General features: G+C 41.5%; 1 protein-coding gene across 10 annotated transcripts in view; it reads left to right on the plus strand.

The window, feature by feature from the left end:
• LOC117043605 (kelch-like protein 32) overlaps positions 1-12,506 on the plus strand; it is a 56,906-nt gene extending 44,400 nt beyond the window's left edge. For 6 of the 10 annotated variants that reach the window (XM_033143464.1, XM_033143467.1, XM_033143466.1 and 3 more), the window contains 4 exons: positions 6,240-6,298; positions 9,656-9,848; positions 10,831-10,925; positions 12,227-12,506. In XM_033143464.1, the coding sequence (XP_032999355.1) occupies positions 6,240-6,298; positions 9,656-9,848; positions 10,831-10,925; positions 12,227-12,388 (509 nt within the window). In that variant the 3' untranslated portion in view covers positions 12,389-12,506. Of the gene's footprint in view, positions 1-6,239; positions 6,299-9,632; positions 9,849-10,830; positions 10,926-12,226 lie in introns of those variants that run through there. The other 4 variants (XR_004426205.1, XM_033143468.1, XR_004426206.1 and 1 more) reach the window with 4 other exon arrangements.
• Positions 12,507-17,245: the final 4,739 nt, after the last annotated feature.

The raw sequence follows: 17,245 nt of genomic DNA on the forward strand, positions 1-17,245 counted from the left end.
GTAAGATAAGACCTTCGGAGCAGGCATTTAAAAAAAAATTCAAAAAAAATTCCTTCATAATTTCTCTCCCCCTCCATTATGGAACACGGGGCGGACCGCCCCCCGCCCCCCCTTTGCTACGCCCCTGGGCACTGAGGAAAGCCATGGGTTAGAATAGGTTGAAGTATAAGAAAGTAGATAACAAAAGTGAACTAAACAGTGAGCTTAGGAATGGGAGTATTGTTTTCTAAAAGTGAGAATGTTTAATACATATTTCTAAGTATTGTGCAGAAAAGGAATATTGAAACAACACTCATATCCATAAAGTTGGTCGGTTTTAAATTTAGAGTTGGGGCGATACCTTTGGTGTGTCTTTCTCTTGGGGGGGGGGTTTTCCAGCCCCCCTTAGTTTCTAAAGATGCTGCTAGGGAAATGGAGTCTAAGGCTTTTTATGGATGTTCTCCCCTCCCTTTGTATCGCAGAGAGTAATAACAGGGATATGTTAGAAATGCATTCTGTAGTTATGTTCTGCACCTGTTGACTGGTAATTTTGAGGTTTTATAGAATGCTAAATTTTGCAGTTTCTGAAAAGTGTTTGATCTGGCTTGCTCACAAAGAGATGCATACTTTTCATGCTTTCAGTTCTCAAGCAAAATAGCCTTGAAATGCGCCGGAACCATTATGGTTTCGTGTTTAATGATCTTTTTCTGAATGAGGAAATATATATTTTTAGGGCTAGACCATTTTTTTCTTCTTTCAGGGTTTAGATGTTATAGTTCATATTGCAGCACCTGAAAGGAAGAAGAAAATGCTCTAAGTCTAACCAGTATATTTTGCAGGACATTATATTTCTCCTCCTCTCACTGCTGTCTTTACACATTGGCAAACTTTATAAAGGCCGCAAGCTCCAATTCTTTGCCTCTCTCCTAATCTGTAAACAAGCTAAGATTCCACGTGAGGTTGGGTGAGCAGGAAGGGGTGTGTGCATATGTGTCAAAGTATGAGAGAAAATTCTTTGTAGATGAAGTTGATGGGACTAAATTGGCTTAAATCCAAGTATGTCAAGCTAGCTCATTCTAGGATAATTAAATTGAAGAATTTCCAGTCTCCTGAAGCTTCTGCAGCATCAGTAGTCACCCTGAACTGCTGATATGCAAACAGCACAAGCTCTTTGTTGTTTAACCGGCACAAATTTTGGTGTATAAGTATATGGGAATTTATAGTCAGTGTAGCTGAAAGACGTATGTCAGCGCCATATATACATCTGGCCGTGGCAGGATCTACTTAACCCCAAAAGAAACCCCCAATACACTATTCTCTCTCAAAATTCTGGGTTCAAGGTCTTTCTAATCAAAATGTCATGTTTTCTTTAGTCTTTGTTACGTTTAAACAAAAAGCTGAAGTTTTACATTTCATAATAATGGCTTACAGTATGAGATACACGAGATGAGAGGAGAAAGCATTGCTAAAAGTGCAGCTATTCCAAGGGTCTATCTGGTCCTGCAGCCCATTTCACAAGTGGTTAGACAAATGCTCCAAGGGAGCTGTTGAGCATGCCGTGAAAGGGCCCCCTCCTTGCTGCTGCTCTCTATCGACCAGCATGCGGGGAAATACTTGATGTCCCTTTTCACTACCTTGCTAATGGACATCGCAAGAATGCTAATTCCGTTCCTCATATTAGGTCAAGGTTTCCGTGTTTTAAAAGACATTTGCCAGTTGGGAGCATGAGCACACACCCCCACACACACACTTGCGTTATGCATTAATACAACAGGCACAATATATGAGCCCTGTCAGCTTCTTCCTCTGTGTTGCACTTAGGGAACTCAGTCAATGCATTTCCAACTGCTGGATGCAAACAGCAGAGCATGGATATCCCTGCAAGCTTCCACAGTATAATTTTGGCCAGAGTTGCAGACAGAATGTGAGCCTAGGTCAGGGGTCCCCAAACTAAGGCCCCGGGGGCTGAATGCGGCCCAATTGCCTTCTCAATCCGGCCCGCAGACGGTCCGGGAATCAGCATGTTTTTACATGAGTAGAATGTTTCCTTATTGCTGACCCCTGGCCTAGGTTGTACCTTGCTCTGACCTAGCAAAGCACTTAATTTACATCCTTATTTTCTCCTGTAAAAAGCCGCCCACCCTTCTTGTCATGCCTTCAGTCCATCAGATATCATGCTATATGGTGCTAGTACATCGGTGGGGAATCTCTGGCCCATGGGCTAATTTTGGTCCACCAGGGGGTCCAATTTGGGCCACAAGGACTTGTCCCACAAACTACATCCAGCAGGAGGGCAGGCTTCAATTTTGCCTTGCTGTGCAAATAGCTTACAGCAAAACAGGATTAAGCACCCCAACTACCACCTGAAGAACAGGGGCTAAATTCTGATTAGAGACAGGTTTCTGGAAGACATGGGAAGGGGGATATCTCTCCCCTTCCCATAGCTTTTTCTCAAAGAAAACATTTTTTTTGGGGGGGGGGGGAAATGCAGTACTTTTTGGAGCAATTTATATATAGAAAGTCATTTTGTTACTTTACAGAAAAAATGATTCCCCACCGCTGTGCTAGTCCAAGTATAGCACTACAAATCATACCTTTTTTAGTGCTATGGCGCACAGTTTGATGAGCTTTGCAAAAGCAGGTCGGAAAGATTTTCCACATGAAATTAGGCAGCTGTTCCTAATACTTCCCACAACAAATAAATGAAAATGCCGGTTCAAAAATAGGTAGGGAAATGACCCGTCCACACATAGTATGGTTGCCAAGAGGAAGTTCTAGTGGTGGTGAAGGTTCAATGGCATTCAGAAACAAAGGAACACAAAGAACTGAAGCAGGATACTGTACTACTTGCAGAGGCTAGGAATGAATGCCGGGGAATGGTATACTCTGTAGAGACAGGATTCTGGTCTGAATAGATCACTAATCCAACACAGCGAAGTTGTTCTCACGCGGTGCATTATTTATCCCAGTAGTTGTATATAAATTCAGCCAGCAATCAGCGAGCCAAAAAAAAATTACAACCGCTTACTGATACATTTTTCTCCTCCTGCATTTGAAATCCTGTGAGCTATTTACAGGTTGCTTGACTTCTAAAAGACTTTATTATAGACTTTATTTTTAAACGCATCCAGATATCATCTCCACTGATATTATCATTCTCCTTTTGGAAAGCAGCACAGGGAAGTAAAAGCAATTGCCTTTTGATTGTCCCATTTTACGATGGAAAAACATCACTTTTTCTGGTACCATTTAAACTTTTATTTTTCTGCTATTTTTTTAAAAAAGACATTTTATACCTATTCCTCCATTGCCTAGAGTATTCTTAAAATGGTCGTTTGCGGGGGGCATTATGGGCTTGTTAAATTTAAATTTTGGTAGGTTGCTTTTTATATATATATAAAAAAGAACAACAGCCCTGAAACTTTTTCACTGTAGCACTTCAAAGTTAGGATAAACTTGGTTTTTTGAAAATTGATGCTGATAAGAAATGGCATAGTTAATGGCAGATGAATCTATAGAAAGCTGTTAAGATGCATATTCCTCCCCTGGGGAGAAGGTGGCAGTTAAGGGGAGATGGGGGAGAGGAGAGAGAGCAAAACTGCCAATCTATAAAATATACTTGTTGGCAGAGAATCTTCCTGCAAATGCGGTGATTGCAGGGGGGCAGTGGAACAGCATGTGGCAGCCTAACCTAAGAGCAGTCAAATCAGCTTGATGACTTTCAAAGCCAGGAATTCTGCTGGAGGCAAGGGTATTTGATCTGAGGGGGGAAGGGAGGATTAAAACATATAGAGGCTGTGCTATTAATTCCAGGTCTATTTTTCTGTCGTCAAATCTGTATGTAAATCCATAGCATCTCATTTTGGCAAATGAATCTTTAAAAGGGGGGGGGGGCGCAGAAAGAAGGCAAAGGGAATGCGATGGCTTTAAGTTGTAGGTATCTGTGTGCACATGAGAAAAATTAAACATGCAGAGGGCAAACATCCCTGCTACAAAGAAATGCGTGCTGTATGCTTCCACGCCAATGTTAAGACCCAGCCGGACAAACGTCTATAGCAAAAGTATCCTTCAAATTTGCATGATTCTTGTGCTGTGGACCGGCTTATATAGCAGGTATTTTAGTAAAGATCATAATCATCAGTTGGGTTGAGAGAGGAGCTGGATTTTAGTTACTCATCATTTTGAAATGAAAATACTTTGTACCTTTCTGTCAGCCTGCTTGCCCTTCTGTTTCTCTATTTCCAAACTCTTTCCTGTCTCTCCGGCCCCATAACCCAACCCCACCCAACCCATCATGCATAGAAAGGCCTCTTCACCCCTAGAATGAACAGCACGGATAGTCTTACTGGGAACAGTGACACAGGCAGAAAGAGTTGCACACACACACACACACACACCCCACAGCCCCACTTCCTGTGTGCTATGGTCCCACTACTGGTCACCCCTCTACTTACCTTAAAAAAAGAGAAAAGAAATGCAATCACAATTTCTCATCTAATCATTCTAATCTGATTGAGCTTTGAGGTTGCAATGAAGCGGATTTCTAGATTTCCTTGCATACTAAGCATTTCTGTAAAAAGTACAAAGCTCCTCCTTTCCCAACTTTTAATTCACACTCCTCGTAGCTCCCTTTCACCACACCTTTGTTTCACTGTCTTTCATCCTTGTGGCTGTTACTTGAAATTCCAACTTTGCAACTTAAGTGTAGCTTTTCAAGTAATGGGATTGACAGGAAAAGACTATTTACCTCTTTAGGGAAGTGGCAGCTGCAGCCTAGTGCAGCTGCAGGAGCTGGTGAGGGCGGTGCCTTTGTCCTTTGGAGCTGATCAACTCTATTTTCGGCCTTGAACCGCCACGAGGGGTATGCTGCCAAAATCTTAGCTTCAAGCAGGCCATTCATGGCCTTTGGGGAGGGGGGAAGGTAGGTCTTCAGCAGCAGACCAGCTGAACGTAGTACTCACTCTGGTCCGCCACCACTGCATTTAAGCTGGCTGGCTACACTTTGAGCCAGAGCACAGTTGGCAATCCCTCCCTCCCTGTAAGTTTGGCTCTGCATATGTAGGCACGACCTTGTTGTGGAGTCCAGTCAGTCACCATATTCGGGGCCAGGGAGAAATGCGGCTGTAGACAAATTGGGCCCCTTTGGGGTTTTTGACTTCCTCATAGCAACTGGATCCTCAGTCTAACCTGAAGGGTGAGAGGGACCCTCTGGCTATGTCAAAATCTCAGGATACCCTGGTAAAGGGTTCTGGGTTGAATATTCTGGCCAAAGGCCCAGGCGGCAGCAGATGGGCCATAGGACTTCCATCTGGTGGCCTGGGAGAGGTCACCCTTAACCCTGGACCAACCCTTGTGAATAATAATCTAGTAGTTGGGCTGAATGATTCAGGATCCATACCCAGTGGCTATGCCAAAGCCTTCTGTCATCTGTAGTGGCCAGTTTAATTCCAAGATCTTGTCATGTTGTTTTGTTCCAAAGTTACTACCTCTTCTTAGCACTCGAGACACAATGCACATGGGCCCGCAAATGGTGACATGGAAGTGTACCAAATAGGCTACACCTGATTTGTCTCAGTACATATTTGTGACAGGCAGTGGGGGTAAATAGAGAAAAAGCTGTGTCCTTCCTCAATTTACATGGGGACAATGAGAAATTACCTTATACCAGCAGACATTGTGCTGTTTTCTCCTCTAATGTTCACCAGCATTCTGCAAAATCACAGAAGTTCAGTCAGCAGGATAGGTGGCTACAGATGACATTGTTTTTTAGCATATATTATGATTAGATGTATTTTTATCCTGACACTTCTCCAAGGTTATGGTACTGTACAGGGTCACCCCACCCTAATATACCTTGAATTTAATCTTAGGACAGTCCTATTCTTCCAGATGTCTTGCATATATTTGTGTCATCATGCAACATACCGGTATTACTGCTGTCCTTACTTTAACTGTGTTTGTTCAGAGTAACTGTCTCAGCGGAAGAAGCAGGACTTGGTGACCTTCAGGTACCCTTCAGTATACAAAGGGTGCAACTCATTTTGCCTAGTTGTGGATTGTGGCACATGAACCAACATGGGCATATTGTTAACTTGCCACTGGAGAAATAAGGATGTTGGAAAGTGAAACTTGACATAAATATTCTTTTTTGCATGCAGCATGGCAAAATTTGCAGTATGCTTCCTAATGGTAGATAATTTGCTTTAATGCACTCCCAACTGTGTTTCATGTTCGTGTAACACTGTAAACATCTGTTACAGGAGGAGTAACAAATACGGCACAATATCAGAACAGGCTAATGGTGTATGATCCTTCACAAGTAAGTTTATATATTACAAGTATTTATTTAAACACAAAGAATGCAAAGTATGTGAGTAAATGCACTATCAAATGAGTAAAGCATCTCATTCCAAACAACAATAGCTTAGATGAGGATATAAAAGCGCAGCTCCTGTGCATTGGCAGATCCTCGTAGGCCTTTAGAGCCGTTATCCGTTGCTCTTTAAACATGTATGCAAGGAAGCAGCTCACCAGGACAGTCTGGAAATAGGTGACCCATATGCGTCTTAATATCCACTATCCAGCTGTCTCTGTCCCTGCAAAGTATGTTACTTGAGCGCTGAAGCTCATGAAGGAAGATGCAGGAAGTTTATGCAAAACCTGTATTCCAGTCTGCCTTTGCACTGATGAGAGATGGGTATCCTTGATCCATATGATCCTGTCATCGATTGGTGCAGCATCCTTATTGTGAGGCAAATATCATGATCTTGGTATCTATTTGTACAAGTTAATAGCTGGAAATGTAAAGACTCCTGCTGATATTAGCATCTTTCCCAGCCCAGCTCATTGGGATTTCCCAGCTAGGAAGCCTGAAGTTGAACCTTGGATTATTTAAGTGAGCCAAGTCAACCCCTGTGCCTCTTGCACTTAGAACTATTAATAATTTCCCCCCCAAAGTGCCACAAATAATGTGTAACAGGCTGGAAGCTGGTGAAACCAACGGTTCTATCTAGGGTACAGTTGCTCTGTATGTATACACACCTGTCACTTCATTTTCAGAGGCAGGTTCTACTGGAATGTCAGATGCTAGGAAATAACGTAAATAGTTGTCAGCTTCATGCTTCCGGAGGTATCTTGCAGGTTACTGATGGGCCTTGGATCTGATCTAGAAAGGTAGCTCTTAACATTATGAACTCTGCATATGTGGTGGCACTTGAGATACCTATAAATAAGTAAACATACTTAAGAAAGAAACAACCCACCCACCCAAGCAGAAGTTTTAAAAGTCAGTGTATTATCTGTCATAGGAATCTGCATTATAAGCCAGATCACACTATTTGTCCATATCAACTGCCCCAAACAAATTTTAGGAAGGCTGCAATTCTTAAAACACAAAAGCCACGGTCCAACTCAGACTTGTGTTCTGATGCCAGTTGAAATCAGTGGGGTTATGTACACTTAGCTATGTTTTGGAATGTAGTCAAGTGTATATTAGTGCAATGTTCTGAGGAACCTTTAGACCAGATTCTTAATCATTCAGTTAATATTCTTCTCCTAATGAAATAAAAACCAGTTAAAAGAACCTAACAACACATAACAGGTAAAGGTAGTTCTGTATCTTGTTCTTCTCCTTGTGTCGTGGTTGGAACAGTGTTCTGAAATCTCCTGCCCTCTAGATGTTTTGAACTCCCATCTGCTACCAGTCTTCCTGTAGTCCAGCAGCTGGGGACACCAGGTTAGGGAAGAATGGGTGGAAACGCAGGGCTTCGGAGACCTGGGTTCAAAAGCCCATTCAGCCACATGCTCACTGGATGACCTTGGGCTGGTCACTTTCTCTCAGCCTTGCTTACCTCAAACATGGCTGACAGGATAAAATGGAGTGGAGAGGGAAGAATGACCTACACTACCCTGACGAAAGGCTGGATGCAAATGTAGTAAATGTTTGCTGAAAATAAATAATATTTGGTGCTATTTGCCTTATAATATGACATTTGGGCACTTCCATTTCACATGGCTGGTGTTGGTGGAGAAACACAATGTGGCACAAGTTCCACTAAATCAGACCTTTCCAAACTGTGTCTCCTGACATGTTAGTGTGTCGGCTGCAGTGTGTAGTTGTGTTGTGTGAACACTCCCTGCGCTCCTCCCGGGGCTGGAAAGGGGTTAGTTTAACCTTTGGTTTTTGCTTGTAAAACTGAATTACTGTGTTGCAAAATGATGCATGTCTAAAAAGTGTCACCAACGTGAAAAGTTTGGAAAGCTCAGCACTAAATGTTGAGAGAAGATGTGGAGAACAGACCCAGGAAGCTGCCTTATTCACCACCACCAGCCATCTGTTTTGTATAATTCCTACTTCCAGCTTTAGGCAGATTTCATGCATTCTTCAGTCCCATTTACTGGCAAAATAGTGATTTGTGATTGCAGAAAAAGGGGCTTGATTTTAGCAGTGCATTGAGCCACCTTAAACCCCTTAGAAGTACCTGCATTTCTTGCACAAAAACCTAGCCCAGTTGACTTCTCTCTGTATGAAGCCTAGGATTTGTTTTGCATTCAAATGTTTGTCAACAGCAGTTTCAGCCTCACTATGAGCAAAATTACATCCTGCCTATTTATTTACATTTTCTAATGCTCCCATTTTTCATGTGTATTATATTTTGTTGCCTCTGGGGGCTCAAGCTGTTTCCTCCCACTTTGTGGCCCTCTGCATACTTGGGTTCCTTTTAGCCCGGAGCCCCCAAACACAAACAGTTAATAGGTAGAAAGTGTGTGTTAGCATTCTTCCAATGAGGTCGGCTCCATGTTTTTACACACACGCTCTTTTTAAAAATTCTGCTGGCATATTGTATACGGTGGGCACTGGAAGAACCTCACATCTGCTTGCGCCTTGCACAGAATCTCAATACCTCTATAATTCGGTGCTAGTGCCTGTTTCTGTGCTAGGCCTTTGTGGAGTGCTGATAATGCCTACCATCTGCCACTGAGCACATAGCTACCTGCCAACAGGCAGGCTGGGGTGACCTCTGCTTCTCCACTGCTGATTAGTATTCACACACTGGCTTATTAGGAATGACCCCACCAGGCCCCTCTGTTTCCTTGCCTTTGCAGTGCTTAGCAGCTTACCTGGCAGTCACTGCTGTGGAGGAAGCTAAGATATAATCAGGGGATGCAGGCAGGCTTTGCAAAGCAGATGGTGTCTATAGTTCTGTGTCAAGGGACTGGACTGCTAATGCAAATATTAATTCCTCCTAGCCAAATAATACACAGAATAACGGATAGCTATACATTATGGGGGCTACATGGTGCAATTGTTTTACGATTTCCACTGTTTCATGCACACTACTCTCCATTCTTCTAATAATAAATTTGTTTCATCTCTTCTTTTACCGATTAAAAATATCACTATTGTTTACCTAACCAGTGATACGCATTAAGAAATAAAAGGGCACCAAGCAAGACTTTTCTGCCTGGGAAAACGTTTGGCTAAATTTTCATTTGTTTGGTTAATTTTAATAGCTTAGGCTATGAAAACTGAAGTTACTACTTAATTTTCAAACAATATTTTGATGTGGCTATATGGGTAACATTTCTTGCAAGTCACCTTGAACCTAGTAAGAAAGATATTCTTTTTTCCTATAGAAATTAATGAGAACCAGTTCTCTTATGTTTATATTTACAGAATAAATGGCTTAGCCGTAGCCCCATGTTGCAGAGAAGAGTCTACCATTCAATGGCAGCTGTGCAAAGGAAGCTGTATGTTTTAGGAGGCAATGACCTGGATTATAACAATGACAGGATTCTTGTCCGCCACATAGATTCCTACAATATAGACACCGACCAGTGGACACGCTGCAACTTCAGTCTGTTGACAGGCAAGTATTTTGTTTGTATATTTTAGTAGAGTATGAAACTACAGCAAAGTTTCAGGTCAAATTCTTTGAGCTTTGGATTTCGCTGATTTGCAAGGGAAGCAAAACACAATCAGCTTCATGCAAATTCTGGCATCAAATGAATAGACCAACAGGAGCCCAGTGTTGGATACTTTGCATAAGAGTAAATATACAAGAGTAAATATCTGGATTCCTTTCCCTACTTCATATAATTAAATGTGCAGTGTTGAAAACACTACTTCTCCTCATCCCAGACATGCAACACTTTTGACCTGTCAGGCCAGCCCTGTCATGTATGGCAGCTTATTTAGAAGCTCTTCTTTTTATTGGGTGGGGTTGCAAAAGTTGTTGCAGGCCTGCTCTGCTCCAATCTTTCTCCTTCTATCCTACGACCAGTACCTGTTACTGTTGTCTTTTGCTCATAGGTGGCTTATTATTGCTAATCAACTGCAAAGACAGAGGATGGGGAGTTGTTAAAACAAGTTCAGGTGCCCTTTATCCTGCTCTAAAAGTGATCAGTGCTATCACAACCAGTAAAGACCACTTGTATCTGGCTGTGGTGTATACCAGTGCAAGAACACAGCTTGTGGGATAACCCATTCCCCTCAAAATACCAATTATTTGATGCATGGTGGGAATAGAAACACTGAAGAGTGCTGTACATGTTTTTTTATTAAATATACTTAAATAGAAATGCTTGGTCAAATGTGTGCAGCAGCAGGAGAAATTTACAATAAGTAGAACTTACAACTTGCATGGGTGTGTTGTACTGTTTTAGATTCTTCAAAAACATTGGAAATGTACCAATAAGCTTGTCTGTTGACTCTGTTTTAAGAGAGATTATAGCAATGTTTTCATTTAAACAGCTGGCTAGCTGAATCTATGTGCAGCACCCCACAGTATAGGAGTAGTAAAAAAAAATAAAAAAAAGATTAACACACATGGTTTTGTTTTTCTGCTTCAGGCCAAAATGAATCGGGAGTTGCTGTTCACAATGGCAGAATATACTTAGTTGGTGGCTACTCATTTTGGACGAATGAACCCTCAGCATGTATCCAGGTCAGTAGTTTAGGCTCCTTCTTTCGAGTCTCTCCCAGTGGTATTGCAAGGTTACCTTTTCCAGAATTGTTCACACTGGGATATCTTTTTGTAGAAACAGACTTATGCAATTGATTTAAACTTCTAAGAAAAGAGGAAAAGCAACTATTTTAAAGTAAACTGTTAGGATCGTAAGTTGGCAACAACACTTTACTTTTGAAAAAGCTCATCGGGGTAAAGGTAAAAAGCGCTTGCTTGTTCAGCAGTCTTCATAGTAGCACAGCCACATGCATTTATTTTCCACTGCTATCATTGAACTCTTGCTTTTAATAAGTGTGCTTAAGCAGAAATAGTAGGGCACCAACAGAGTTGACATGTGCATGTGTGCTGATTCCCAATGAAAACTTTGGTAGGAATCCTGGTCTTTAACATCAATTCACATTCACATCAATTCACTATCTGAAGAAGTGTGCATGCACACGAAAGCTCATACCAAGAACAAACTCAGTTGGTCTCTAAGGTGCTACTGGAAAGAATTTTCTAGTTTGTTTCGACTATGGCAGACCAACACGGCTACCCACCTGTAACTACATCAATTCACATTGTTTTAAAAATGTATGTTTAGGCGATTTACAAAAATTGCATGCCTTTAGAGTGTGCCAAGTATCTATCTTTCCTTAAAACAAATCCTCAAAGCTGTGTCTCTAACAAGAAATGTGCTTTACACTATGATTTTGAGAGGAAGTATTTAGACAATATCTTTTCAACTACATACATGAAAGGAAGCCATTCGTAATAACTAAAATACATGGAAATAAGAAAAAAGGATGCAAATATTTAATTGCCATTCTTATATGTACTGTAGCATGCAAGTATTGGAGGAGATCAGCATTTGATATGAAGTGGGGCGTTGTACAAGTGTTTGCTACAATACATGTAAGACTTGTTGCTGTTATTGAGCCTGGCGCCTGCATAGTTAGATCACAGCTTTTGACTTGCTCACTGTGGTCATTTTTCTTAACTGCAAATCATTTTAAATCTGAGAACATCGAAAAGTGACACTTAGTCCTCACTTGTCGTCTGAAGCAGTGTGTCATAGAGTTTGGCAACAGTTCAGGCATGCTGGGGTCAACTTGTGCTTGCAACAGGTACACAGTGCTCAAATTCTGAAATACTGCAGGGCATTTTGTTTTCAGGGATGGCTGGCACATAACTTTGATTATACAGAATAGGTAGATCAGTGGAATGGCAATATATAAAGCTGTCTTTGGTTCGTGATAAATATTTCAGCTTTTACCCACCTTGTTTTTGGCTCTTACTAGGTGCTGGATGTTAGTAAGGAAGGAAAAGAAGAGGTTTTCTATGGGCCCACCTTGCCTTTTCCTTCTAATGGGATAGCTGCCTGCTTCCTTCCAGCACCCTACTCAACATGCCCCAACCTGCAGCCTTTGCAAGTGCCTCATCACAAGATAGGCACTATGTGACAAAAGGAGCGTGACTGATGAGAGAGGAAGCTTCTTCATCCATCCTGATTTCATCTTTGAATCAACCAAAAGGGGAAGAATTGTTCTGAAATTCTTTATTGTATTAAATGCAGTAGAAGCCAAAAAGAACACCAATGAAAGGGGGCCAGAATTGCAACTAGACCTTCCTACCTTCAAGCAGGGCTTGGGCATCTTTGCTCACTAAGTATTCTAGGAACATTTTATGCAGTTTATTTGGCTTCACACTTATAAGGGTCTGCCAGGATTACTGACTTCCCAAAGTGCTTTGCAAAAGAGAGTGTGATAAGTCAATGAGGAAACATAATACTACATATGCAATTAAATATATTTGGCAAAAAAAGGGATCCTTGATTTAGTTTCATAGGTCGTTGCTTCTAGCGCTAGGTACTGTCAAAGATGTGCAAAAAATGAATTTAGCTTTTTCACTTAAACATAGAAATTCTCAATGTGGGCTACAACTGCAATGAGTTTGGACTTCATTAAAAAAAGGCTGTAAAAGGACTTATTTGAGTACTTGCTCTTGATCTTAGAAAAACCTTGAAGTTGTAACTGCTGTGCATTTCAACATTTCTCAACTGCAGGTGTAAGGAGCTCTGTTAGCCTCTGAAGAACCAGATGTTTCTTACGACTGCCTCATGGAGGTAGTTTATGCTGGAGAAAAGACAGCTAGGTGGTGCTATCAACAGAACAAAAGTGTCATGTAGAATGGAGGAGTGAGACAGGCACATTAAAGGTGGTTGTAACGCCTTGCTGTAGTGTTCCCTATAGAATTAGACCAGGAATTGCAACTTAGACATAGTGAAGTTTGTTTGTTAAGCTTGAGTTTGTACGTCTTTGTATCCAAAGTGGTTTTTGAAACTACAGAACTATTTAGTAGAAACTTTTAGGAAAGCTGTCCCCACCCCATCCTGCTTAATTCCAATATCTTCATTTGGCAAAAGCTGCAAGGAGAATAAACTCGTCTAGAGACCATTCTGAAATTTATTTTTGCCTATTTTAAGTTTGCCCTAAAGAGCAATTTAAAATAGCTGATTGAGCATCTGGTTCTGGGCAGTTTTGCACTGCTCTATACTAGCCGTCCCAATATTTACAGCACTTACAGTTAACAAAAAAGGCAAGAGGGATTTAACAACTAAAAATGTATAATTCACATTAACTTGAGGATCCTGTTGCTGGGGAAGGGTAGTAGCAAGCAGCTTGAATGTTGTAAGGCAAAGCAGTTGACATTAAGATATGCTATGCACTGCCCCCTCCCCCAAGACAGTTTTGGAAGGGCAACTGTTACAAGAGTTTGCACTTAGTAAAGAATATATCCCTGCTTTCTTACTGTGGTGGTGGTGGTGGTCAGTTTCAATAAAATTAGTCACACATTTTATGTATAGTTGGGAGCACTGGAAATTGTATTGTTAGGAAACCTAAATATTGTGCTTTTTAAATTTCGGACTGGAGGAGCCTATTTTGCAGTCTGCATTACTTCCTCACAGTTGTCTAACTAACAGGTAGTCAGGTCAGAGAATGCTCTGGAGCCAGTGGAGTTTTGGAGTGCTAAATATCAACACATGGCTCCTGAAATTATACAGAACCTTGTTTGGAAACAATACATCTCCATTGTCTAGCAGGAGTTGCCTTATGCTGTGTCAGCCTATTGCTCCATCTAACTTCTGCTGTCTGCTCTTGACTGACAGCAGCTTACTAGGGTCTCAGGCAGCAGTCTTTTTATGACATGTGCTACCTGTTCCTTTCAAGTGGGGATACCAGGCGTTGAACTGGGGACCTTCTTCCTACAAGTATGTGCTCTATCACAGAGCCAGGGTCCCAAAGTCTTGACTTCCTGTCCAAGGAACAATTGTGACAATAAGTGTCAAAGTCTATGAATACCTGACATTAACGAACTAGAACGCAGGCCCTAAGGGAGAGAGCCAGTCACCACGGCAAACGCAATGGGGCTCCCCTTTCTCTCCCTGACTTTTGCACCAAATGACATGTCAGTTGAACAAGTGGGGTGATATAACTGGGTTATCACCTTCACATGTCTGCAGTCATTACTGTCTAAAGGTAAAAGTAAAGGGACCCCTGACCATTAGGTCCAGTCGCAGACGACTCTGGGGTTGCGGTGCTCATCTCGCTTTATTGGCTGAGGGAGCTGGCGTACAGCTTCCGGGTCATGTGGCCAGCATGACTAAGCCGATTCTGGCGAACCAGAGCAGCGCACGGAAATGCCATTTACCTTCCCGCCGGAGCAGTACCTATTTATCTACTTGCACTTTGACGTGCTTTCGAACTGCTAGGTGGGCAGGAGCTGGGACCGAGCAATGGGAGCTCACCCCATTGCAGGGATTCGAACTGCTGACCTTCTGATCAGCAAGCCCTAGGTTCTGTGGTTTAACTCACAGTGCCACCCGCGTCCCCATTACTGTCTAGCCCTGTATAATACCCATTTGATGGAACATTTCAGTTTCATCCATACAGGCCATTCTTACCGACAGCTCCAAGTTTAGTTAATGTGCAATATATTCATATTTTTGGAATATCTTGAAAATAAAATTGGTCAACTCACAGTTACAAGGGGAACCATTTTGTTTGTCTGCTGTGCGAATTCACAAACCAAGAAGCTGCCAGCTGCATAGGTAAAAGTTAATACCAGAAAACATTCATACAAATGTGCCTCCATTCTATATTACAGGCATATGTACAGTTTACAATAAAACTTTATTGTCTGACTACTGTATCATCTCTGCCTCGCAATATTTTTACATTTGAAAACTATTATGTGCATGCTAACTACTCTTAAGACCTGTACCACACATAAAGGTGTTGCAAGACACAATCTGTTGCACACAAACACTTATCCTGATGAAATTACCCTTGCAAGGATGCAGTTTCTACAGTGTTTGTAGATAAGCACCTAGAAATGGGTGGAGGCGACTTGTTACCTATTTCCTTCTTCCACTGCAATCTGCAGAACTCCCTTACCTCCTGCTCTGTTTAAGAGGTTTTGGAAGACAGCTTTGGAGGCTACAGGAAGACAACAGAATCAGCAAAAGTTCTCCCTCACCACTACCAATAGATCCCTCCACTCTGGAGAACAGGTGACATCAAGTCATGGCTAATTTTGCATAGGATGAGTAATGCACATCATAGATAATTTCTAACCATAAACTCTATCAGTTAAAATATTTCTTACCAGGGTGCTAAGACTTAAGTGCTAAAAAGCATTCATATCTGTTAACAACAGTGACAGTTGGATACAGTGGTGCCCCGCTAGACGAAAATAATTCGTTCTACGAATTTTTTCGTCTAGCGAAGCGGCAATGACAGCCGTGCTCCGCTAAACGAAAAAAAAAAGACGAAAATTTTTCGTCTTGCGGGGCAGCTTCCGCTAGACGAATGCCGTTTGTCTAGTGAGTTTTTCGTCTAGCGAGGCATTCGTCTAGCGGGGCACCACTGTATATGAATTCACATTTGGCGTACCAAAGCACAAATGTTCATTAAAAAATTCAGCTCTAGAAATCTACTCGATGCAAATTCATTTCTCCCAAAGTATGTTTTGAACAATAAATTGTTTCTGGGTCTCTGACCAGCCTGTTCAGCTAGATCCAAGTTGTAGGAATTGCAGCATTCCCAAAACAAATATGCATCTAGTTTGTCTGGTTCCTCGTGAGTTTTGAAAGCAAATGCTCACCGTTTTCATGATATTCCACTATATTAAGCAACCTGCCTATAATTGGTTTGCAAGAGCCACTTACTGTGTTGCAATCTCAGGCACAGGATGCTCAGCTTCACATCTTTAAACGTGGTAACTTGCTATGTTTTGCAAGGTTTGGCTTTCCAATTTGTGCTTTTCTAATGGTGAAGAAGATACACCTGTCATTCATTCAAAGGTACTTCTAGTACGGAAAGAAAGGAATAACTATACAGATTTGTAAACCATGCTTGTTGCAGAGGTATGCATTATCCATTGTTCTGGCATCAAATGTTTGCTAAGCCAGGGCATCAGATAAGACATAAAAAATAAGACATAAAAAATGCTCTCTTGGTATTAGAAAAACTCTGCCAATTAGATTTCAATTTGGAAAGGCAGCATTTCAGCAGGTCTGTTTATGACACTGCATAGTGACTAGTACTTGCAATGTCAGATAAAAGCAAATTTCAACAACCAAGTTTTTTTTTTTTTTTTTTTTACCAAGCCTACCTATAACTTTAATTCCAGTAAATTAATGAACTTGGGAAATCTGCATACGAGTCCCACTGAACTGCCCAACTGGATGAACATAGCTGAAGACTTTGCATCATCCAAGTCTCACACAAACTGAATTGCACGTTATGTCACATCACCTATGCATTGCTTACATGATTGTGAACCACAACATAATAGCAAGCCATGTGACCAAGACATTTCCCATTGTTGCTCATATTAATAAAATGTACGCACAGCAGTAGCCACCTCACTAAGAAGTCTATAGATAAAGCAAAGATGGGGAACCTCGGGACTTTGGGCCAAAACGTAGCCTGTGGAGCAGTTGTGAGGGGTCCTGATCTGGCCAGAAATCTTCCCAGCAGGCCCACCCATACTACTACAAGAACCTCTTCTACCATCGAAGAAATAACTTGGTTCTCACACTAAAGGGGAAAATAAAATGTCCATTCTGTCTAGAGAATTCCCATATTTAGTATGTGACAAACACTCTGAAGCAGAAGGAAAGAAAAATTACAGCATTTATGGACTGAGTAGGAAGAAGCAGATAAATTATTTGAACTAAGAAAGACATCTGTTTGAGCTAGGTTGAACATCTGAACTCAGCTAAAATGGCTAAGAAGGGTCCGGGAACAACAGTA

The sequence above is a fragment of the Lacerta agilis genome, chromosome 3 (assembly GCF_009819535.1).
Source record: "Lacerta agilis isolate rLacAgi1 chromosome 3, rLacAgi1.pri, whole genome shotgun sequence".
NCBI lineage: Eukaryota > Metazoa > Chordata > Lepidosauria > Squamata > Lacertidae > Lacerta > Lacerta agilis.